We start from the raw sequence: 26033 nt of genomic DNA, 5'->3' as shown, positions 1-26033 counted from the left end.
ACAGTTAGAATGAGATTCCCCAGATGCATGTGGCTTTTTTAAGTCTTTGCTTACTTTCACAGATATGTGCGTGTGCTTGGCAACTTGGTACATGCGATTCAAATAAAAACTAAACTCTGTCAATTAGTGGAGGTAATGATGGAAAGGAGAGATGATCTTTCATTTTGCCAGGAGATGAAATTCAGGTGAATATTTGATTATAGCAATTCCAGTATAAATATGTTCTGTAAACAAACGAGCCAACTTTGCACTGTTTGGGGCAATGCTTGTGTGCGGAGAAAGAGGAGAGATGGGATGGGATGATTCTTTTACACCTTTTTAACTAACATAACTTGCTTGTTTGGTTGGTTTTCCTGCATTGAATTATCTGTGCCACAAGGGTCAGGTAGCCTGGAACTATGCCGATGCAGAGTTCTGTGGGATGCAGGTGCCAGTTTGTAGATGTAATCAGTACCAGGACATTACTAAACTGAGTTAATCTAAGGTTGACAGTTCATAGGCTTTTTTAAGGTAAATTTAACCATTCAGATGATGCCCGCAACCATATTAATCTTTTGTCAGATTACTGTCGGTTTTCTGTACTCTAATATTTCTTACAGGAATAAAATGGTGGAGTATCTAACAGACTGGGTTATGGGCACGTCCAATCAGGCAACAGATGAAGATGTAAAATGCCTGACAAGGTAAGAACAGATAATACTGTACTGCTAAAAGCACTAACGTGTCTCAGATCTCATTTGTTTTGATGGTGATATTTAATAATGCTGCAAGAAGCTGTTGGTATTTCTTTCATGTAAGGAGGTTTAAAACAAAATCAGTATGGTAAGGACACTTTTTAGCTACAGTTAGATGTATGAGAAAAAGTGAACTGATGTTACTTTGAAGAGAAGATTGCCATGTAGCAGGGGGAAGACTAATAACTAATATTGTTTAATTAAAATTTTGATTTCTTAATTTTACATTCAGAGATTTGGACCAGGCCAGCATGGAAGCAGTGGTTTCTCTTCTTGCTGGGCTTCCACTACAGCCTGAAGAGGGAGATGGTGTCGAGTTAATGGAAGCAAAATCCCAGTTGTTTCTTAAGTAAATAATCATTTTTAACTATTTCAATTATACTGCAGCTAAGGGCAAATATAGTGTATTGATTTTAATAGGAAGGAAATTTTTCTCATTTTGCAAGAGTTAATTTATAAATGTTATTTTTTATTTTAGGTATTTCACTCTCTTTATGAACCTTCTAAATGATTGTAGTGAAGTGGAAGATGAAAGTGCGCAAACAGGTGGCAGGAAACGTGGCATGTCTCGAAGACTGGCTTCACTGCGGCACTGTACTGTGCTTGCAATGTCAAATTTACTTAATGCTAATGTGGACAGTGGCCTTATGCACTCAATAGGTAAAGTTGCTAGAGCCAACTCTGAATGAATGCACACATAATGAGGCGTGAACTTTTAATTACAATGTCATACACATCTTTATTTAAGAGTTTACTTTGTTGTTATCTTGTTAGGCTTAGGTTATCACAAAGATCTCCAAACAAGAGCTACGTTCATGGAAGTCCTCACCAAAATCCTACAACAGGGTACAGAATTTGATACACTAGCAGAAACGGTACTAGCAGATCGATTTGAGAGATTGGTGGAATTGGTTACAATGATGGGTGACCAAGGAGAGCTACCTATTGCTATGGCTTTGGCCAATGTGGTGCCTTGTTCACAGTGGGTAAGCTCTTTCATGCTTCGGGTTTAACCTCTGTAACTCCCACAAAAAAACACTACATAAGACTCAATGGTGAGCTTAGTGCTCTTCCAGTGTAACAGTTGGATATAAACTGGCAGATCTGGTTATCCAGTTATGCCTGTCTTTATTAGTACATGGCCTTTTCTCAATTTTTTTCTCCAATACTAAATTGGGTTTGATTGGTTGGGGTCTTCATTTGAAACTAAAGCATGATGGTAGGTTTTTGACTAGTGTGTGGAAAAGTGACTGTGAGTGCATTCATATAATAATAAAATTCTTCTTCAGGCCTGGGGTTTTTGTAACCTGTGTGCTTTTTACCTGGGCTTTGTGTTTATACGCTGTTTGAATCTCTGGGCCTTCTCAGCTACCCCAATAATTTGGCATGTTTTGAGTGTGAAATATGGAGCGAGAAACAGAGGTGGGGGGCATACATTCTTTAATTTAGGGTTTTCCATGACTTCACAGCAAAGTGCTTGTACTAGCACATGCTGTTTGGTAGCTTTTCATGGTTTAGCCCCTCTCTGCTCTCGCACATAGATTGACATCTTCATTACTGTCTTTAAGGATGAACTAGCTCGTGTTCTGGTCACTCTTTTTGACTCCCGGCACTTGCTGTACCAGCTGCTCTGGAACATGTTCTCTAAGGAAGTTGAACTGGCAGATTCCATGCAGACTCTCTTCAGAGGAAATAGCTTGGCCAGTAAAATAATGACTTTCTGTTTTAAGGTACGTTACCTGGTGTTTAGATTTCTGTTTTATTTAAAGAATAACATGAAAAAATATATTCATGCAGAAAGACAAAACTGCCAACGTGTTACATTAACCTGCGTGGGTGAAAACTTGTCTATATAAATTTGGGCAATTTTTTTTTTTTTGAAAGTCCATCTATAGTCGATACAGTTGTTGAATTATTTTTAAGCACTAGGCAGGTTGAGATAAGGGTATTTATAAGGATACACTGTAAACAAGAGTCTCATTCAGTTGTGTTGGATATGAACAAAATTTGACGATTTATGCTTTCATTTACTACAAGGGGGAAATAGTTTATGGAAATGAATCAAACTTTCAGAAATGTATCACAGTTATGTTCCACAAATGGCCTTGTGAAGTAGAAATAAAAACCTTGCATGGTTCTGCCATGTGCCCTTCACTAATCAATTTAAAGTCAGTCTTCACCACTTGAAGTCAAAGATAAAACTAAAGAATTCTGATCACTGTTTTATTAGCTGTCTTCTTTAAACAGCTTTGTCATCATCTATGTCCTTAACTTATTCAAGTACATATTTCCTCTTACTCTTTGTCATGTAACTATTAAGAAAATAACTGTTTGACATACAAGCTATATAGATGCTTTTGCTCCTAACTGCTGCTGTGTTTGTACCCTTTTTGGTGTGTAGTCAGTATCTTTTGGGTTAGTGAAGATGTTGCCTTAAGAGTAATATTGTCAGGAGACACCCAGTTGTAGCATTTAAATGAGGGAAAGGAAAGGAATTGTTCATTTGTTTTACACTACTTTGTAAACCTCTGCCCTTCCAAATATTTAATACAGCACTAATATAAAAGAGGGTTCTTCTAATGATAGCATGTGTGCAGGAAGGTGACCTCTGATCCCTGTGTTGCATATGCATAATGCATTCCAGCTTTGAGAACTACGCAGTTCCAGAGATTTATTTTCGGAGATTCGTTCTTTGTAAAAGTACTTTAGAGTCCTGATATTTAGATGCAGGAAAAAAATGCAGTTGGTATATTAATCATCGTGTCTTTTAGCATTGCAAAATATCGTTATGGCTCGAGTTACGCTAACCTGGTTACCCATTCTGATTTACTTTATTGATAGGTTTATGGTGCAACATATCTGCAGAAGCTGTTGGAACCTTTGTTAAGAACTGTGATCATGTCCCCGGAATGGCAACATGTCAGCTTTGAGGTGGATCCTACAAGGTTTGAGATATGACAAGTGTTCTTAATTAACTGCAAAACTGTCTCCTGTTTGTATTAATGGCACATGGTTCCTTTTTGCATATTTGGTATCTTTCCCCCTTTTCACAGCTCTGTTTGGTTCCCCTCCCCCTGTTTTACGCAGGCACACCTAAAATAATCCTATAGGCATGGAGAACTGGACAGAGCTCTTCTGTGTAGGAACCTCTGTGGCCTGAATTCTTCTGCACATACACACACAGGCTAGAGGATGATAGAAAATCCTTGCTCATTTGTTTTTCTCTTCTGCCACTGCATATTTCAGTAAGAACTGGGAAGTTTCTGGTCCTAAATTTGTCACTTTCCCGCCGAGCTCTAAAATACCTCCTCTAGGCTACAGAACCATTCTTGTCAGCAAGATGGAGCATGTGCACTTTTTTGCCTTTTACATGGGTATGCTTTATCTCGATTTTTGCTGTATCTTCACAGTATTTATCCAAAATATTTAAATTTTATATCTGGTTTCCTCCTCCTCTGACTTCTGTGTCTGTTCTATAACATCCCTCATATTGCTATTTTACACTAGCTAATTGCATCTCAAAAGATAGGCTTCCTCTTCATCACTTATGCCCACGCCTTTTTTTTTTTTTTTACTTTGAGAGGTGATAAATAAGCAGCTATTTATAAAGAGCCTTCCTACACCCATGAAGCAGCCATCTGCAGCTACCTGAAAAACTGCTTAGATTTTCAGGAAAACCCTGGCCAAGCTTATGTATGCACCTTTTGAGACTGCCTTCCTGAAGGAGTTCTCAGCTTAGTTATATGATCGTGGGACTGCCTTTCCTGTTCGAGGTAATAATACCCCAAAGTGACTCTAAAGGGCATGATGTACAAGAAGCCCTTTAATTAAGGCTTCTTTGTATTAAGTTGTAATGTGACCTCATATCCATAGAGCATATTTTTTCATGTTATAAAACTACTCATGGAAACCTTGGCAAAATAGGTTATTTCCATTTCAACAGCCTTGCTAGTGTGGCTGTGATTGAATATAGGTGGAAGCAACCTGTATGCTTTGGAAGGTTAACAACTTTAAAGCTTGTTATATTTGTGGGTCGTTTGCAGGTTGGAGCCAACGGAAAGCCTTGATGACAACCAGCGGAGTCTGCTGCAAATGACTGAAAAATTCTTTCATGCAATCATTAATTCCTCCTCAGAGTTTCCACCGCAGCTTCGCAGTGTGTGCCACTGTCTGTACCAGGTATGACTGCAGCTGAGGGATAAATCTTCACGGCCTGACTTCTGTTCTTGTTGAAACAAATATGAAGATCAAATTTTTCAGGTTTAAAAGTATTGTACTAGAGCCTGGGCCAGGAATTCTGGTTTTTTGGCTTTGGTTTTTTTCAGTTTTTTGCAGAGGTTTATGGCACAGCTATGTAGGTATTTCTCAAAGCTGAACCTCAGCATATGTGATCTCAGCCAAGTGAATGGGTTTCAAGAGGCTGGCCTGGCAGTCAGGTTGTGACTCAGGTTTTTGCTATGCAAGCAGCCAGAATTTGCTCTTGGGCTCCCAGATCTAATAGGACAGGAATCATCTTGCATTGCTATAGTGCCTCTGCTAGGAAACTGAAGACATTGCATGGACTCACTCTAGCGGGAAGAGTGAGTGCAGCTGTTCTTGCCACCGGGTTTTAATGTGGGGCCTTTGAGAGTGAGGCAGCACAGGGGGGAAACCTGTAGGGGGTGGAGGATGATAGAGGCCATAATGTTTTACATTTAATAGACACGGCAAATGCTTCTTTTTACCCCAGTGTGATTGATATAAGATCTGTTTGACTAGTGGATTGTTGGCTCTAAGTAGAGTAGTACAATTGCCCCTCAGACTTTATAAGCTGCATTTAAGTAGCTTCATACATATGTGAATCAAATAGCTACTAAAAAGCATGTTCATTTATTGAGCAAGCATATGAATAGTTGCCTCTGTGCTACAGAACAAATAATATTTTTTTCACGTATACTAATGAGGAGTAATCCATGAGTTGTTCTTGATGTAAGATGTACCTGTTTTCCTCTTCAAGGAAAAGCCTGTTAGTCAGGTTAGTTCTGAAGAAATACTGCTACTAGGCTCCAAGTAAACTAAGCTAATATTGTGCTTCAGGTTGCTTAATAGTGAGGCTGATTGAAATAGAAAATGTCAAAAGGCTTACTAGTAGAGAGCAAAATTTGTTCCGACTTCAGTGGCATCTTTGGAGGATAGGAGCATTTTTTTTTTATTTTTTTTAGATTCTGACTTGGTAGCTCATCATTAGATTTAAGTTGGATGAGTGGCATGAGTGTGGCATTCAGGATTTACTCCTTTCTCCATGTATCGTGTCCTCTCTCATCAAGCACGTTTTGAAAGAAGAGTTTTCCAGGTTTCTTTGCCTGGAAGTGGCATAAGTTATTTTTCCATTGAAAGTATTCCGGTCTTCTGGAGCATTTTTTAAAGCTAATTTTGAGTAATAATTATTTACTTGTGTGGCATAGTCCAGATCTATGGCATTGCTATTTTCTATTCATCGAATACTTCTTTTTGTAAATACAGTTTCCTTGGCTTCCAAAATGTTAGTCTTCTAAAAACAATACAGTGTCTTTTGTGGCTGTTGAAAGAATCAGACTATTTTTAATTCCGGAAGGGAGTTTGTCATACGAAACCTTGTGAGCAAGGATGGTTTTTATACTTGTGTGAAATCATGTTATGCCGATGATTTGAAGTGGTCCAGTTCTTCACTTTCTCCAATAGTGATTATAAAAAGTAGCATCCCACATCGCTTGGGACAGGCGGATGTGCTTTTAGCATCACCTAGTTCATTCTTGATCAGGGGTGGGAAAAGTCCAGCTATCGGCACACTCCATTTTCTATCAACCCCTGCAGTGGCAGCTCCTGGCTTCTGCCTCTGGACTCAGCCCTGCTGCCCGGGCACCCCAGCCCATGCTTCCTACACCTACTCCTAGGGGTAGGACCTGCATAAGCAGGGTGCGCGGGCAGGTGGCTGAGATAGGGCTGCAGCAGGGAGCAAGATGGGCAGGTGGGAGCGATGGCATGGGGTGGGACCAGGGCAGAGCTGTCATCTGCTGACCGCACACCCCTGCCATGGGCAAGGGTTCGGCTGGCAAGGGCATGCAGGCAGTGGCTCACGGCTCTGCCCCTGGCCTTTCCCTGGGCCGTCACCACTACAAGATCCCAGCCCTGGAGCTGTGCGTCTCCTGGCCAGTCTCCAAGCAAACCCAAGAAGCACGGGGGCACAACAACATGGGGCCAGGCCGAGCTGAGGCAGAGCCCCAGTTCTGCGATCCCACACTATCATGCCTCTACGGTCCTGGGCTCTCTATGGGGTCTCCTGCACGGGCAGAGGCTGCTGGGAAATCATCTAGTTGGTGGCCAGATCTGCCATTTTGCCCACCCCTGTTCTAAATGCATGTTTTGTGGGGGGCTGTTTTTATCCATTGTTACCATTTTTACCTCTCACCTTTAAAGTCACTTACGCTACAAAGGTTGTTTGCTTTTGGAATAAAGGCTTTCACTAGGTTTTCACAAATAAATGCAAATGGGGGGGAACAAAATCTGAATAAAGAAAAGTTCACTGTTCCTCTAGCACTCGAGCAATGTTGTATTTGAACTGGTGCGGTTGAACAGGTTGAGTATGTACAGCTTACTTGTTAATAACCTTTAGCTTTCTAATACCTGCCACTTTCTCCTCCTCGTATCAAATGGTGTGCTCATCAGAAATAATGTTATCATTCATTCCTTATATTCAAATGCTAGAGAACTTTTTGAAGAGCTTCCCCAAGATCTGACTCAGCTTGAAATAAATCAGCTGTCATTTCTTTAACAACATTCTTATAAAAATAAAGCTATATAGTGTGTACCTCTACACCACCCAGGATTTTTACAAGCAAGTTAGAATAGAAATTTGATTGGCCATAGAAATTTGTTAGCTTTCTCACGTTTTATGTCCATATCTACTCCTGAGGCTGGCATTATAATTTTTTTTTGTTAGTATATAAAATAAAATTTAAGCTGTTAGGTTTTTTGAAGTAGTGAATCATCTCTTATAACAGATTTAGCTGTGTTAGTAGACAACTTTTTGACTCAACTTTAAAAGTGCTGCAGAGCATAAAAAGTATGAAGAAGAGTGGAGATGTAAAGCCATTCTTCTGTTTTTCTCTGTTGTATAGACATAATACAAACTTTACTGTTTATCTGGCTTGTGCCTGGCATTTCACTCTCCAGTGTTTTAGTGTATTTTGAGCTTCCTTATAACATAATTCCAATGACTAGTGTAACACAAGGTGTTTTCTCAGTATTGCCTTGCTGTAAATTTTTCTTCATGGTTACTCTTGCTTTATTCAAGATCCTTTTTTACAGCTAGTGTGGAGGAGATGGTATAGACCTTCATCAGCAAAATTCATTTCAATGCAGAAGGAAAAGTACAAAAGTCCAGTGGATGGACCTTTTAATTCCCACCTAATCCTGTTGTGATGTCAGGGCTCAAGTATTGAATAGGTTTGGCCTGGCCCTTTGCCCTGGGTGAATTCCAGAATAGATGTAGTCAAGTCGAAGTGCTTGAATTTGAAATCCAAAAACATCTTTTCTGCCATATAATGCAAATGTTTGACACATCACTGGATGATAATTATATTTTTAATTAAGAGGAAAAGCATAAATACAAATCATACATTGAACAAGATTGAAGGACACACAGAGAAACACAGGGAGATTTCAACCACTAAATTTATTTTTAAAAAATTATGCATATCTTTCAAAAGTTAAACCTTTGAAATATACTAATATTCAAAAGATTATTTTTGTCTGGGAATGGTGAAATGTGTTTTGAAAGCTGACTGTGCTAATTTATGCCTGATATTGCATATCATGAGCAAATTACAGTGGTTTGACTTTTCATCTAGCCAGAAATAGTAGAAATGATTGAAACCCAACATTTGCTTGCTTTGTATTTAGTGCTTTGTGAATAAGATGTAGTAAAATAAGTCTGTGGTATAAAAACCCCATCATCAAACTTTTAGTTTATATATTTCATTTTCTGTTGGTTATGTTTGTTACATTTTATCGTGTAATTTATGTACAAGTCAACATTGTTTTTTTTTGTTGCTGTATGTAGTTGGTACTGTGACTTGTTTGTGCTCATCTCTGTTCTGTAGGCAACTTGCCACTCCCTACTGAATAAAGCTACCGTAAAAGAAAAAAAGGAAAACAAAAAATCAGTAAGTTTGGAGACCTTTTTATTAGCCGTTTCTTTCAAAGCAAAACAAAAAAAATCTTTTGCTGTTTGTTCAAAACATCTTCACTTCAAACTATTTTGACCCTCACTGTAAAAATCATTCTACTAATTCTGGCACAAAATAGCTTTCATTGCAATTAACACTGGAATTAAGTTACATTTTTAAATATTCTCTGTGTGCCTGTTTGAGTCAACAACAAGGCATTTTTAACCTTACTGCTTGGTATTCAGTATGCTGATTTTCTGCCCTTGCTACCATTTGCAATCAGAAATAATTATGAAAGGAAGATGATTTCTAAGTTTTAGGAAAATCCAGGTCTGTTTCGTTGCTTTAACATATTGGTTTGTAGAATAAGTGAAGTTTTCCTTTCTAAGAAGGGAAAAACACTTAATACATATATAGCTTGCTGAAAACAAAAAGTTTCGCTTCAGTTTTATGACTTGTTTTTATTTTCTCTTAAGTTTTGCATTGTGACTAAGCAATAAAGTTTTAGCATTTGTAATTATTTGCTCAGACAAGATGAGCAAGTCTCCCAAGGTAAGCCATTACTCAGTTAAAAAAATATAATTGAATGGACATTATATTACTTAATTTTTGTTTACTTTGGAAGAAAATGTGTTGATGCAGTGATGTCACTAAAGTTGAGAATTATTCAATTTGGAGGATTCCCTCAGTCCATAACATACCAATACTCTGAATAAAACGGAGGAGGAAGAGTTCAGCATTTTATTACACTTCTCCCTTTATTTTTTTTTCCATTATCTTAGCAGAATATTAATAATCTTTAAATGGAAGCCATACTATATACAGACAAGGATTAGTCATTAGTAATAGGTGAAAGTGCAAAACATTTGCAAATGCATTTGTCTCTGAAGCAAAGTAATCTTTATTGTATTCTGTGCAAGTTGATATATCTATTTTCCGAGGGAGTTCAGGTGAACTCAGGTTATGTTATTTACTGTAAGTTAAAAAGAGGTATAGTAGAATTACGTTTCTTTTAGATTTTTTTTTAAGTATTTAAATTGTTGTTTAAATACAAAATTTGAGGAGAGCAGGAGACGTATGTAAACTATGAAATACTTATTCATAGAACAGATGTAGTTTTTAAGTTTTTTGTGTAATTTCTTTACTTCTATTTAGAAAAAATATTCACTGTGTGGATAATGAGGTTGCATAGAAATGCATAGAATTCAAAATGTACATTAGAAAGTTTATTGTACATATTTGATTGTCGGTGCAAAATTTGACTTCATAAAATGTTATCTGATGGAGAATTTTTTGAGGGCTTTGATTTTTTTTCCCTTTTATCTTATTCTACCATAATGTTGCTTTGGAGGAAAGCATTATTTTTGAGATACTCTTCTCTTCTGATCTGTTGCTTCCTCCTGTTTTCTTAGCAGATTTATCAACTCATGCAGAGTCCGAATAATAAATACTTGATGTCTGGATAAATAACTATTTCTAGAATAATTGACTACTGATATGCGAGACTGGTTAATGCATGTGTTTTGTTTCAAAGTATTGCAAAAATGTCATTAAAAATTGTTGCTCGCTGTTGGGTATTAGAACTCTAACCTCTTTTGCTGTTTACTAATAAAATAGTCTGTTTAATTTCTAAGTAAAGCTTTAGCTTTATTACAGACTAATCTTTGTGCAAAAGTAGTAACTTACACACTGCCCCTGCAATTAATAATCACTAGTAACTTTTGGCTCAGCAAATGCTTTCTGCTCTGATTCTTGCTGGGAGCGCTCTTTAAGGTTCTGGGTACTTGTAAAAGTGATTGTGGTTTGATAGCTACAAGTTGGTATAATAAACTGGAAAAGTTGTCTATGTTAAGTGCACCCATGTTTTATTACATTAGATATTAAGATGTAGCCATTAATCTGCAGTAATAACTGTGCCTCTTGGTCATCAAAATTTAAGCCTTTAGGAATTTTTAGTGTTTTATCATTTGAAAATAAATTCACGTACTTGAAGACTGTACAAAGTCTGCTTTTTGTTGCTTACAGCGATGCATGACCACTGTAAGCTTTGGGAATTTTGCCATCTTTCTCATTTCTTAAAACATTTTAATGTGGCAGTTCCTATTTTTTGGAAGTGTGACGTGTGTCCAGAGGTATTACTTTCTTACTCATTATAGAAGTTTTTGTACGTTGTAAGGTTATTGAACTGTATGGTGTGCTTAAGGTACCTGTTACGTCTCCTGCCACAAACACATAGCCATCACTATTTAGTGTGGTGCCAGTTACCTTTTTAAGGCATCATTTCCATGCTTGCTTTATTTTTTCAATATACTTTGTAAGAAACGAGTATCAGTAGTATTTCATGGAGTTGGGGGAATTTGGGCCTTTGAGCCACCCCCGAAGGGATATTCCAGAGTGGCTTTTTCCGTTACAGAAATTAAGAACAAGTAAACTAAAAGGCGGAAGGATCTAAGATATAAAACCCATGCCAGGATTTAGGCTGTGCTGTTTCACCGTGGTTGCTGATTGAATTGTGCTCATAAATCCTTTTTTGGCCTGGAAATGTACCTTTTCAGTGGTGTTAAATTCACTATACTGCTTCCTTTCTTTTCTCCCTCCATTCTAAACAATACTTTAAGCTACAGAGTTAAGTGTGCTGTCTCATAAACTGCTAGGGAATGAGGAAGAGGAGCAAAGTGCACATGCTTTTTCATTGAGTCATAGGACTCCTGTTTATACTTTTTCAGTTTTATAATTTCATGAAGGAACAGTCTTAAAAAGCATTAACTATTTTTTTTGCCATTTAGTTTCTATCATGTTGGTTTTTCAAAGGACTTCAATTACCCCTGTTGCCTGTAAGCAATGTACACGTAATCTCTACTTGTCAGTACTGTTCCTCTGTGGATTGTTAATCCTCAATTTCATTCACTTGAAAATTGAGTAAGGTGTACCAAGTGAGGGTAATGTAATGTGGCATTAAGTGCACCATGTATAGCAAAGAAATCCTGGTGTGCGTGTTCTGATTGGTATAGCGTGGATTTCAAGAAATACTTTGTCAGCTCGTATACTATGAGAGGTCCTACAGATTTATGAGAAGATGCTCTGAAGAGTTACTGTGGGTACAGCTACATGAGGCCACTTTACTGTAGAGCTGACTAATTAACTCCGAAGTAAAGCATCACCGTCTATACATGCGGCACCATTAAGCCATGGTAAATCAGTTACATCTATTTTAGGATAATACTGCCTGACACAGGTACTATCACACCGTGGTTGTAATATCTCTTATTAGACCAACTGAGTAGTTGGAAAAAAGTTCTTTCCTGCTTACGTCCTTAGACCAACATAGCTACAACCAAAAGCCCATCCTACCGTGGAGTAGTTAACGTGCAGTGAAATCATGTGTAGATAGTGATGGGGCTGGCTGAGGCATGAGGATGCTAGTGTGGTGGCTGCCTGCTGGCTAGCCCCGCGCTGTAGCACCCTTGTGCCCTAGCCAGCCCTTCTGCAATATGTTGAGCCCGGGTGGAGCATCTTTGGGCTAGCAGGCCACCCCATTCCACCCCTGTTTTCCCCCCCGGGCCTGCTGCCAGCTGGGGTTGCACTGCCTTGGCTCAACATGCTGCAGTCCCAGGCACACATGTAAACGCTGTGCCCAGGTGCAGCCAACTCTGGCGCAAACTGCTTGCGAGTTTATTGCATCTTATTAATTTCACATGAAGATGTGCCCTGCAAGACATTAATGACACGATCTTTCAAATCTACAGAAATATCTATCGGCAGCAGCAGTAGTAGGCATCCATCAACAAAGAGATTTCACCAAGATCCCGTAGTGCTGCTATTCTTCCTAATGTTTTTCAGGATTCATGTCAAGATCTGAGTAGCACTTGTGTAGTGCTTAGTGGTCTGGAAGTTATTCCATTGATTTTTTGTTTCTCAAATTTGTTTTAAATTTTTTTGTGTGCGTTTTCTGGTTCCAAAGATTTTTCAGACAAATGGAAGGCTCCACTCAGCTTGTTGTTCAAGTGATACCAAGCTTGTGGGTTCAACATCTGAGTTTACAAAACCTTTATTTAAATGCAGAATAATTTTGCTAATAGATCGGAAGACTTAGCATCTCTTAGCATACTTTTTCATTCTGTTCATGCTACAAAGAATGTTTTGTAGTATTTTGAACTGGATCCCAAAGGGTAGTGCCATATCTAAATCTATACATTTTTCAGCATGTTCTGATCCCCATTTTTAAATGATTTTTTACTCGGCATGAAAGTTACTGCAGAGGAGGGAAAAGTAAAGAGTGGTGTTGTACAACTAAAGAGAGAAATTCAGATAAGTGATTTGCCATTGAACATAACCATCTTACCTGTCCTTTGGCAAAGCTGCTGAAATAAATAGGGTCATGGTATAGGAAATCTCTTTTAGTGTTTTCTTAGGTTGCAGTGAAGTTTTCTTCTTACAAATTTAGCTGTAAGTTGCTATATTAAAAATGTTATGGGTAAAAAGGCTCCTATGGGTAGTCTTTAAATTGTAACTGCACAGGAATGTAAAAAAAAAAATTGGAAAGAAAGTCTTTCTGTGTGTTTGATGGAAACATATATTTTTAATTTTCAACTCAAACATGTACTAACATATTTATTCCAGTCTGCTTCTCAGTAATTTCACCACGTGAGGGTATTCATAGGAAACAAAGTAAAATTACACAGTGTTTTACTTTTTTTTCTATTATGCTTATTTCTTCCCCTTTTAAAATGTAGGTCTTGTGTTATAATTGCTTAAACAGCATGCTCATAATAGCCTAATTCTACTCCATGTATTAGTCCTGTATGGTTGTATTTATGGTCTTAGGCTATATAAATATAACTGAACTTCAATACCGAATGCTTTTCCCCAGCTTTCCTTCCTCTTTCATTTTAGTTCAAGCTGTGTTTTTAATAGTTCTCAACTTTACTTCTCAGGTTGTAAGCCAGCGATTTCCTCAGAACAGTATCGGAGCGGTCGGAAGTGCCATGTTCCTACGGTTTATCAATCCTGCGATTGTTTCTCCTTATGAGGCAGGGATTTTAGATAAAAAACCTCCACCAAGAATTGAAAGAGGATTGAAGTTAATGTCAAAGGTGAAGTACTGAGTTTGAGACTTCAAATTTTTATTTGGCCTCACTATGTTGTTTAGCTTTCTTTAATTTGACTTTGTTTCATTTTACTATTTATATGGTGCTGGGGGGCTTGTGAGGACTTCATTGTTTAAGTACATGCATGTTGTCTTCATTTCACAGCTCACTTAAATTGCCAGTTCCACCCTTTGCACACAGCATAACTCAAATACTCTGGTTTTGTAATCTAGTTCTGGGGAAAGATTGGTATCAAAGCCAAACCTTTTGATGTTGCCCAGTATTTGGAAGTAGAAGCACAGTATGTTTTTTGGTCTCCCACTTCAGTTCCTCATTTTTGCAAAGGATTTTCTCCATATTAGATTTGCTTGCCCAATTAGAACAAATGCAGATTTTTTGTAGAACAACACAGTTTGAAAACGTTAGTATCGCAGGATTTACGGCATGCAACATTAAAGCAGAAGCCATTGACAACTGCTGTCATATTACTACTTTGTTCCTGTTAAATTTCAGTTCTTTACTTAAAAGGGCTTTCAAAGCTTCATTAAGTCTTTGAATTTTAATAATCTGCATTTACCATAGAATTCAGCAGTTTGCACAGACAACGTTTTAAGTGCTTTTTCAATATCTGTACATTGCCATACCCTTCAAATACCTACATAATTTACTTAGCTTGTAAAAACCCAGTTAGGCTGTAAGACTTTATTGAAGTTTGCAGTTGAAGAACTCTTCCCTTCATTCTAACTCACTTAGTGAATATTAATTAACTTAGTTTTGCTAGTATTCAGAGTTTGGTGTGTGAAAATGCCATTCCCAATAATAAATATCTACTGATTGGGTAAGGGTGGGGTATTGTTTTACTGAATTAGTAAAACTGGCTCATTCAAGAGGTTTCTTTTGTCCTGATGATTTACAGGGAAACTGAAGTGAAGGGATTTGCTGTAGGGAGGAGTGAGATTTACATTAGCATTGCTGCTAGTATTAAACCTACGTATGCCCGTTAACAGTTTTTTGGGGGGGGTTTTGGGGTTTTTTTAGATACTTCAAAGTATTGCCAACCATGTCTTATTTACAAAAGAAGAACACATGCGGCCTTTTAATGATTTTGTAAAAAGCAACTTTGATGCAGCACGGAGGTAAGCCTACTGTCAACTTAACTGGATATTTGCTACCACTGTTGTGTAGAAGTACGGAAAGCAAGGACAGCAAAGAGAGAAACATTTTCTCATGGCCCTTTTGTCTTAAAGTGAGTCTGACCACATGCGGTTTTTTCCCTAGTAATGTGTGCAATTCATTTTCTCTCTTATTTAGGTTTTTCCTTGATATTGCATCTGATTGTCCTGCTAGTGACACTGTCAATCACAGCCTCTCTTTTATCAGTGATGGCAATGTACTTGCTTTGCATCGTTTGCTCTGGAACAATCAAGAGAAAATTGGCCAGTATCTTTCCAGCAACAGGTAGGACATGTGAATACTACTTAGGAAGGAGTTATTGATGTGACAAATCAATTATTTTGCATAGTTTGCCTTGCATTAATTGGCTGTTAGTGGGCATATCTACACGAGCAGTTTACTGCACAGCTAACTAATTAGCTGCTCAGTAAACATCTCAACATCTACACCCCTATTAGGCTGGAGTAAACTACTTTACTCCGCAGCAGGATAGTACTTGTAAATACTTGTAAATACAAGTACCGTCCTGCTGCGAAGTAAAGAAAACTGCAGCAGCGCGTGTTTAGATGCTGGAGGGGGCTGGCTGGGGCATGAGGGTGCTTCAGTGTTGGGGCTGCCTGCCAGCTAGTCTTGCACTCATGCCTTAGCCAGCCAGCCCCTTCACAGCATATTGAGCTGGGGGGAAGTAACCCTGGGCTGGCAGGCTGACCCCGTGAGCCCCCTGCCAGCCAGTACTGCTCCAGTACCGCTCCACCCTGGTTCAGTGTGCTGTGCATGAATAAACTGCAGAGTTTATTGAGCTGGAGTTTATTGCTCTTGGGTGCACATTCAAACAGTGCGCTTGGGAGTAATTAACTGCGGAGCAATATTTATTGTAGTTTATCCATGCACCGTAATTGTATGCATTAGACGTGCCCCATGAAAACAGCATGATGGTTCAAAATATGCTCCCGCTATGAACTTTTTTGGATTATTAATAAAAAAAAAAAAAAAATTGTATAGTGTGGATTATCTGTAACTCTCTGCTGCAATTCTTGCTGCTACCTTTTGTTAGATGTCTGTCATTCATCTTGATTCCTGTACATGTTAATTTGTTATATGAACAATTTCTTATTGACTAAGTGAACACTACAGATAAAATCCATTCTTTGTGTGCTTAAAAGTAACAGTTGAAGTGAGCAACTTGGTTATTCAAGGTAAGGAAAGCTAATGGCTAAAAAGCCGAAGGTGCTGAGTGGTGATTAGGAGTTTGTTTCTTAAGTAACGTACTGTTTCTAGGGACCACAAAGCTGTTGGAAGACGACCATTTGACAAAATGGCTACTCTCCTTGCCTACTTGGGCCCACCTGAGCATAAGCCTGTGGCAGACACGCACTGGTCCAGTCTAAATCTCACCAGTTCCAAATTCGAAGAATTTATGACCAGGTAATGGAGCTGCTTCAAATTACCTAAAATTGATTGACTGTTTAGACCTTCAGTAGGTAGTCATTTGTGCCTAGATAGTTGTTTGCTGAAAGAGGTCTTTCTGTAAGAAAAATAATACTAAAATAAAGACACCATTTCTGCAAATACCTTTCCTATTTTTGGATAGAAAAGAACCAGGGCTTCCTAATGTACGGTTTTTCCCCCACAACTATGAGGTCAAAGGTTAAATAAAAAGCTTGGAGAAAGGAGAAATGGCTGGGCTTTCAAAAATTGGTTATCAGTATTAAAAAAAAAAAAATGTAGGCACTTCTTTAAAATACTAATCTGAAGATGTTTTGCCTATCTGGCTTTAAAAGCGTGATGTTTTGTAATTATTTTGCTAATTTTTAGGCACCAAGTGCATGAAAAAGAAGAGTTCAAGGCCCTGAAAACATTAAATATTTTCTACCAAGCTGGGACATCAAAGGCTGGCAATCCTGTTTTCTACTATATTGCTCGGCGGTAAGAAAATGTTACTTTCTACCTTGTCCTGTAATGAACATTTTAAAACTCAAAGCAGAAGGTGCGTGTACAAGAGAGTTGTGTTAGCTTCTCAGGTCAAACCTTTCTCTCTCCAGTTTGGGGTGACAGTATAGTCATGAATCCCTACATTTTTCCTAGCTAAGAGAGCTATCTCAACTGACATTCTTCCATAAGTACCTACCCTGTAGTATCTAAATGCTTGTGTAATATATTGAAAGTTCATGGTATAAAGTTATATTTTACTTAGCAAAATTTTAAAGGCCATTAAATCTACCTCACTTTGCCTATATCAATACCTTCATAATCTCCTTTTCTGAAATTTTTGGAATGTTGGTAATAAAATACAAATTGAGGCATGGGGTAACAATTTTCTCCAAAACACCTACATTTTAAAGCTTTTCGTCTTTCTCTGAATTGTTCTGTAACAATTAATTAAAATAGCTGGGTTTTGTTGCACTTGTGTTGAAGGATTCACGGGATTAGTTGTCTTTTCAGATTATAGAGAGTGACAGAAACACATGCAGGTATACATTCTGCATGAATTTATTTTTATTAAAATGGTTCTAGTTTAACATATATAAGAATTGAGCAGTTTTATTGACAAACCTTACAGTTTAAACCAAACCTTGTATAAAATTCAAATAGAACAAAACAGCAGGCCCCCAAAAATCACGGGGTGAAATTACAATAAACACAGAACAGATATTGAGACATCAGTATCTGTGGAAAGGATGGTGAGAAATCTCAGGAAAGGGAACATAGCTCCTTTCCGTGGTTATCAGGATTGATACTGTTGACCACTGTTAGCCTTGTGCACATTGATCACATTACATTAGAAAAGGTATGAGGGAAACGAGTCACATTTGTTACTATTTGGCTTCTGTAGGAGGATACCACTGTTTTCTTCCTACAGGAAATGTAGTTTGGTGGAAACAAGTATAATGGGATTAATTTGCATAGTTACATATATTTATAATACATTTTGGAGTATATGTATAGTTACATATATTTATAATATATTTGGAGTAATAGTATTAAATGTTTTCACATTTCTCATTTTAAGTAGAAAAATATTTTTTTTTTCCTTCACTTTTAAAATAAAATACTTAAGACAGATTGATTGCCTTTTGGAAAAGTGCCAACCTTCCAAACTGGAGCTAGTTATTCAAACCTAGTTATTAATTAAGCAACCTTAACTTATAGTGCCACTATTATGCTGTCAAACTCACATGACCATAAGAGCATGTTCTTAGTTTGTTCAAATTTGAATTGGTATAAATATACTACAAGTGGTGCATAAATATACAAGCAGAAAAAAGCTTATAAAATAGGAGTATTCACAACCAAGGGATGAACATGGTCAAAGATGTGACAGTAAGCAAAGGTAAGACGATAGCCATTGAGCTTCCTTGCTGCACTGTGCCTGTATTGGTCGTTTCTGTGGTATTGGATCCAGCGCTGGTGCTTTGTTCAGCTCCTCCAGCAGGTTTCGTGCCTGTAGCTGTTGTGATATCAGATCCAGCCTTGGTGGTGATAGTAGTTATTGTGATGTTACCTTCTGGAGTGACTAAATGCACTTCATTTAAGAACACAAGAACCAGGACGACACAGCCCAGCTTCAGCAGCATCTTCGGTCTGTATTGGACAGTTCACAGTTAGACATTGTACTGTCAGGTAACCCTGGCATCCTCTAGTCTGAGATGGTATTCCTGAGGTTTTATTTATTAAGTATACAATTACAAAAAAAACAAAACCTTAGCTTTAGTAAATAGCTTTAGCTATTAAATTATTCTTCAGTTGAATCAAAGTGTATATCTCAAACCTTAAGTATCATCATTTTCATCCTTGTCACCAGTATGGTTTGTTTTATTTTCTTGCATTAAACATGCAGTACTCCACTTCGTTCTACCAAGAAACGAGGCCTCCAGTACTGTAAACATTTTTACCATGTACTTTTCTCCAAGATAAAAATACTCTGGCACAGTTTATTAGACACCAGTTTAACATCCCAACAATGAATTACATACTGGATATACTCTAATCAGTTTTACCCCAGGGATGATCATCCATACCTTATTAGTTTATTTCAGTTCCAGGTGAGAGTAAGAAGCCTCTGGCAAGCCCTGCTAAGTGCAGCGTCTACATTTGTGACTGAAGTCTGCAACTTAAATATAGATTCTGGATGGTGATGCAATCAACAGAGCTAACAAATGTCTGGGTCCCATGATTGCCTTTGTTTGATCTTTATGGATTTCCAGAGCAACAAATGTACACATAAAGCAGAAATCTTTTCAACATCAGTGGAGGAAGTAAAATAATTTCCAAGGCTTTTTTTCCTCCTCTGAAATGCTGCACGACCTGTCAGTTGATTAAACAGAGCCACACCCTCTGACACTACCCGTATGCTTGGAAACTTACATTGTCGGCTTGAAAGCCCAAAGACAAAGAGGGATATACAGATCTCAAACACGTCAACACTTTAAAAGTTTCTAAGCATACTGGTAGTCTGTGTGTGTGTGTGCGTGTGTGTGTACAGATATGTATGTATGTATGTATGTGCGTATATATACACATGCAGTTATCTCATATTTGAAGGCATATTAGCATGATATATATTTATATATGCACGTTTTATATATAGCATACAGTACTTGTATATTGTATAACTCAGACAACTATATATATCTGATAGCTATATATATCTATATATATCAATCTGCGACTGAGGGCTTATTTTCATTTGGACATGAGAAAATACGGAGTAGTAAAACTGCATGATCAACAAGCCAGTGATGTTTTAAATAATGCCTAATACTTATCGTACTTCACATTATAAAGTCTCTTTTACGTGCACTGTTTTGAACAGCTAGGCCTGGCAGTTAGCTGTCTAGAAATGAATTTGAAGCAATTGTACTCTGTCAGTTATATCCTTGGCCATCTTGTTCAAACAAGCTTGGCTAGGGTATGCAGTCTTAATTACTTGGAGAGCCTCTCCTTTTCTGAACATGGCTACTCAGCCTCATCTGCCTCCAGCTATCTCTGTGACTGCAGTTCTAATATGGAAACTACTTCACAGAATGCTGAAAAGTGTTGTCATTACCTTGTACCGGAAAAAACATGTAAGTTTAAAGGGCAAAATGTCATGGTTAATGTGTCCAGGACTCTACCACAGGGGGCATGGTGCAGCCTGGTACTATGAAGTTGAAGGGAGCAGGGTGAATAGCATTAGTGACCCTCCCCTGCTTCCTCATCGCCATTGGAATCCCACACTTGCCTTTCCTTTGGCCCTAGGAGGTGATCATTTTGGCTGTTACAGTGGTTGAAATGAGCCTAAGTAGCATCTAAGCCAAAAAGTTAACTTAAAGTATATGTAGCTGTATACATATTGTAACTGCAAAGAATCAGTGGTGGAAAAAAAATCAACCCATAGACTTTATATTATTAAGGTAATAAGCTTGCACTGACTTAACCCTGGCTAGTTGGTGTATGATGTTTCATACTTCATAATACAGAAATGACTTTTAAATTTGACCTACAATAAATGGGTAGCATATATAGAATTGGACTTTTTGGACCTTTAGAAATAATTATAGAATTAATATTAGAAGATTTTTGTCATTTAAAATGAGCGTTGGATGTTAATTTTTATTTTTCTTAGGGACATTGTTCAGCTGTGTTTATTAAATGGGCTCAGTGGAATGCCTGTCTCGTGTAACTTTGCTCTAGGATTAGTCTGACTGAGCCTTAAGTGTGACTGAGCATTTTATTTACACTGATAAAGGGGGAAGCATTTATTATCAGTGTCAGTAAGTAAGGTATAAAATTGACATGAAATGTGGGTATTGCAGTGAGCCTGTGAAACTAGTCAGTAAGTTTTAACATGGTACCGTGTTCTTTTAAAATTCTAATTTCTTCCAGCAGAATCCATAGGTGCAGTCTCTAGACAAAGTTGCCTGGCATCTATTTAGATGTGCAGATCACAACCCTGCATGAGCACTGTTAATTCAGTGCATCCCTCTTTCATGTTGATTTAGATTAAGTTGGTTTGGTTCAGACCTAAGCTAAATTGATTTAAAAGTAGAAATAAATCAAATTGAATGTCCACTCCAGGGTTGTTTTTTTAATCAGTTTACTTAACAAAACCCCATAATTTTATTTAAACCAGTTGCATGAAGACAAGGTATTTTGCATCAGCACAGTGCTAGGTTAGGTTGACAGGTAGGTTAAAGAATTTTTAATTTATTGTGCTGTGGTCTTTTAAACCAGCAGTAGCCTGAGTGAGACCACTCCCCGCAGGTTAGGCATAAAAATGATCTGTTTGCATGTTCTCAGTTTTTTCTGGCTACCATTTTTTGAAGGGTGTCTTCATCGACCAACATTTCGAGTAGATTCTGCTGCTGTTATGCCTTTAATTCTTCCCAACATGTCAATGCAGGGTTTCCAAAGCAACCAGTTACTTGGGCCTCTGGGATACGATTCAAGTGTTTGTTAATTCTATTTCATTTTGGTGATTATTTGAAGACATCGTAAGTGTTATGTTTGTATATGAGGTGTGTAGTCAGTTGGAATTGGAGGATTATGTTGGAATTGGGGTGTGCCAAGAAGGCCATGTCAGCCTTCCACTATCAAACTGAAGGATGAGCAGGAGTTATTTCACTTCTTCATGTGGTTTGCCTCTCCCCATCTCCAAAGTAAGGCTCAGTAATCCCTTGGTAAAAAATGATTTGTCCCTGAAGCTTGTGCTTCAGAAGAACAATTTTTTATCTTTTAGAATAAACGAGAATAGAAGAACTGTTTCCAGCAGCACTGCCAAGTTGGAAAATCCCCTCGTTCTCTTTTGAGGTAGTGATCCACTTTCCATGGTTCAGATAATTCTAGGTGGACGCAGGACTGGGCTTCTAATCCACTTGGTTTATTTTTGAGAAACTAGCTACAAGGAAAAGATGCATATTTGAATAGGTTTGTTTGAGTGTGCTGCTGCTTTCCCATGGCTACACTTACAATGAGAGAGCACCAGTCTAAATCAAAAGCATCTTTCTTCTCTTCTCCCTTTTCCTGTATAGTATGCACACCCTGGGGTTTGACAGGCTTGTACAAATAGATGTCAGGGGGAGCTGAGCAGACTGGCTTCTAATTTAGAGTAGATGCTGGTATTGCAGAGTTTGTGTTGGTAAATGTGGCAGCAGTTATATGCAGGTTGCTGGGATTTGTTCAAATGACGTAAGGGGATTTTTAGTTAGAACTGCAGGTATCAGTTCATAGCAACAGTAGTCTGGGATTTCTAATCCTTACTTGGATGGATATCCATTAAAAACTGTCTGAAAGCATCATATTACTTCTCCTCTCTGAAGGCTTTAGCTGCCATATCTACACCAAACTCATTTTTTGCTCTTTGATAAAGTAAGCCAATTTTATAGTGCACCAAGGATCTGGCTGCAATCAGGAATATTTCACAGTTGCTCTAAAGACAGAAAGTCAGTGCGATGGATAAAAAGAAGGCTCATTTTTGGAGTGCAGTTAATTGCCTATATTTTACATCTTTGGGTGCAGAAGATAAACTGTTGGGATTATTGAAAGTGCATAGGAGCATCTCACAATAGAACTGAACTTCCTTAATTCATAGTTGGACTGTCAGATACTTTAACCTTTGGTGTTTCAGGCAGTGTTATTAACTGTCAGATTTCAGACTGGCTCTCCTTACCTGCAGAGCTATTTAATAGAAGATGAATGTCCAGGGCACGTCAAGTGTCTGGCCACAGTCTCATAGCTTCCCCATTTCTCATCCTCTCCCTACTCTCCTTTATTCCTTCTGTTTAGTACCTCAGCTCACTGCAAGTTGTTTCATAGTACCCGATGAAGTAGGCTGTTGTCTATGAAAGCTTATGCCCCCCTGAACAAGTGAATCTCTAAGGTGTCATCCTGTCCTGATGTCTGCCTGACCACTTTTCCTTACTCCCCCCTGAGGTGAGAGCCATTGTTTCTAGCTACTTCCATATACAAAATCAGGCTCTTGTCCAGTGCCCCCATTAGACTTCTCATTAAATCTACTTGGTTGTAAACAGCAATAACATTCATCAGTGTGTTTGCCATATCTTTCTCTTCCTTTCTTCTCTTCTTCCCCTGACATTGACTGCCTTATTTTATGTCAGAGAGAGATTTGTGATGGATTATTTGCTTATCTGTTTCATGTGGGAATTTGGGCATGTAAGTGATATGAGCAGATAACTTGCTTTACACAGAGAAGATGCTGGGTTGGGTAACTACAATGCAAAGTCCAATCTGGTACTAAGGTATGCAGTATATATTCAGTAAAGGTTCGACACATAGCAAACAAAGTTCATTAGTAATGCAAGACTGCATTTGAAGAGAGAAGTTCTCTAATTCCTAGACAGAATTGATCTGTATATACTGCACGTTGCCTGTCCTCCTGACATTCACTGGTGCTTTCTTTCTAAAAACATAAAGGTAGAAATGTCTACAGTTTATTCATTACATGAAACAATTTTTATGGTATTGGGAAAAAGCTGGGTGGCAAATGATTCAGGCTCAAAAACACATGAATGGTTTTTCTTGGAAGCATCTAGTGTATCGCTGTTAAAGCATATTAGTAAACATTCAGAGATTTGTCACACAGACGTGTGAATTTCTTTCAGTAGAAGAACCAGTTGTACACTTATGCATCCAATTGGTTTTACTTAAATCAGCATTTACAGTTTTCTTAACCCTTTTACTAGCAGATAGCTAAACAAGGAGCTGCAGTGGCAGTTGTCAACATTTTACGAGAATGGTGGCAAATCAAGTGAAAAAGAGGTTCCAATGCACTATTTTGCATGCATTTTTAGATGTATGGTGTCAGAGGGACAGACAGTAATACAGTCGCGTTCAGTCACAGCCATTTTCTTAAAAGACAGTAAATCCTATGCAGTAGGAGGAAGACAGGAGAACCTAAGCCTTACATTGTATTAAAACTTCTACCACATTTATAAATTGACACTGTTTCAACTTTGCAACGCCAGTTTTGACTTAGAACGCTTGATCCGATGCAATGTGATGCCCGTGAACAAGTTTGCTGCATCGCTCATCTCTCTGGAGAACATCTGTCCAAACTTCCTTGGACACTTTCTTTAAGAAAGCAGACAAGACTCCAGAAAAACCTGCAGCCAAGACTCCTGAGAAGACTCTAGCCAAGAACCCTTCAAAAAGTCCAGCAAAGTCACCGCAAAGAAGTCCTTCCAAATCAATATGATTGCTATTTACAATATAAATATATTAACATAGCTATATTACTCATCTGTAATTGATCGAGTACAAAATTCTGGGGTATTTTTGGTGAAAAAAGGGTATTGGGCCTTGGTTCAGGAACCAATCCCCCGTTTATAACATTGTTTCTTATGCGAGAGTTGGTTCTGAGTTGCAACGTTTTGACTTAAGATGTGGTTTTCAGGAACCAATTGTGTCGTAAGTCTGAGGACAGCCTGTATTTGGAATAGGAGGTGAATTGGTCATCCAGTAACATGGCCTTAGTGCAGGGCCGAGCAATTCTTTTGGGTGGAGGGCCACTTACTGAGTTTAGGCAAGCTATCGAGGACTGCAACACAGGCAGCCAGGGGCAGATAAATACTATTTTTAAAAATTTTTTAGGCCCCCTGTGGGCTGGATAAAATGGCCTGGCAGGCCACATCTGGCCCACAGGCCGCATTTTGCCCATGCCTGGCTTAGTGATATTTGAAGAAACTAAAAAATGAAGTTGTTGACTTACCAATAAAAATGTAATCTGTTGACAAAACCTTGTACTGCAAAGAAAAACTGTTCCCTCCTTTCGTTTCTTTGAGCAGGAAGTGAGATTTCATTTGTGTTGGGTAAACCAAACTCTTTTTGTTGTTTCCAGAGCTAGATGCAATTAGGAGGTTGTAAAGTTACCTAATTGTTTGCTTTGTGATGTCCTAGGAGGCGCAGGAGTTGAGTTTATTTGTTAACTCCATGGTTGTCTTTTGTTGCAGCTGCACCACGTTTGGATGGGAGGCTTGATTGCTTTGGATGCTAATAGCTATTTGCTCTGGGGGTCAGCTGTGCCAATACAGGACCCCCCCCCCACTGGAATGTGAGGAATCTCTGGGTCAGGAGGTGTTGCAGATGTTGTTGAATGTACTAGTGCAACATCGTATTCTTTTACATCCACCTTCTTGATACATTTTCATTGGGAGAGTGAACTTTAATGGCACTTAAAGTGCATGTTCCTTATTGGCTTAGTTGCGTGAGCCACAGGTTTTAAGCTATTTAGTTAATATGTGAAATAAGCACTGCCTAGTGGCTTATTATAGTAAACATCAGAAGTCCCAGCTTCTATTCCTAATGGTGGAGCTGACCAGCAACTCATTCAGTTTCTTATGCATCATTCTTCCCATCTGATAACATGGGAATAATGCTCACCTTATAGTGCTTTATAGTCTTTGAATGGAAGTTGTACAGAAATGCTAAGTAGGATTAAGTGTTATGATACCTAGTGATTGATTAATATGTGCAGTATACTTTAAATGGATATGACAATGTCCTGCAGCCATGTCACCTTGAACTGTGACTTTATTGAAATCTGAAACTAAATGCTGTCAAGTCTGGACAAGTTTGCTGTGGGCCATGAGATCCCAAGTGCTCTTGGAGGCTGTGTAGTTTGTACCTAAGGACATTGGTATCTATTAGTTACATGATTTTAATAGATTTGTGCTGTGCTGAAGGTGCGTAAATGTGGTTGTATGATGTGTCCACAAGGGGGGGAGATATAAACTTTAGTGGCGTATTTCTGCACGAAAGTTGAAAAGGTTAAGGCGTGAAGTCAAGTAGGAACCACTGCACTGTGTTTTTTTGGTGGGGGAGGAGGGCAGCTTGCTGGTAGTGGAGAACTTGCATCG

At 38.3% G+C, this 26033-nt stretch overlaps 1 protein-coding gene and 1 long non-coding RNA gene across 4 annotated transcripts in view; one reads left to right on the top strand and one right to left on the bottom strand.

Moving 5' to 3' along the window:
* Nucleotides 1–26033, top strand: part of NF1 (neurofibromin 1) — a 143202-nt gene that overhangs the window by 48451 nt on the left and 68718 nt on the right. For 2 of the 3 annotated variants that reach the window (XM_019493383.2, XM_014608060.3), the window contains exons 23-36: nt 63–185; nt 600–683; nt 967–1083; nt 1213–1394; nt 1509–1720; nt 2303–2464; nt 3576–3679; nt 4778–4913; nt 8855–8917; nt 13855–14013; nt 15046–15143; nt 15319–15465; nt 16459–16605; nt 16996–17106. In XM_019493383.2, the coding sequence (XP_019348928.1) occupies nt 63–185; nt 600–683; nt 967–1083; nt 1213–1394; nt 1509–1720; nt 2303–2464; nt 3576–3679; nt 4778–4913; nt 8855–8917; nt 13855–14013; nt 15046–15143; nt 15319–15465; nt 16459–16605; nt 16996–17106 (1845 nt within the window). The remainder of the gene's footprint in view (nt 1–62; nt 186–599; nt 684–966; nt 1084–1212; nt 1395–1508; nt 1721–2302; nt 2465–3575; nt 3680–4777; nt 4914–8854; nt 8918–13854; nt 14014–15045; nt 15144–15318; nt 15466–16458; nt 16606–16995; nt 17107–26033) is intronic. The other variant, XM_019493384.2, reaches the window with a different exon arrangement.
* On the bottom strand, nt 17655–19421 carry LOC132244790 (uncharacterized). Its single transcript, XR_009456553.1, has 2 exons — nt 19200–19421; nt 17655–18762 (listed from the first exon to the last, which is right to left on the bottom strand). It is a non-coding gene; the product is annotated as an uncharacterized LOC132244790 (long non-coding RNA).

Source organism: Alligator mississippiensis, chromosome 14, assembly GCF_030867095.1.
Source record: "Alligator mississippiensis isolate rAllMis1 chromosome 14, rAllMis1, whole genome shotgun sequence".
Lineage (NCBI taxonomy): Eukaryota > Metazoa > Chordata > Crocodylia > Alligatoridae > Alligator > Alligator mississippiensis.
Note: the sequence above shows the minus strand (reverse complement) of the source record. Positions and strands in the feature narration are given on the sequence as shown.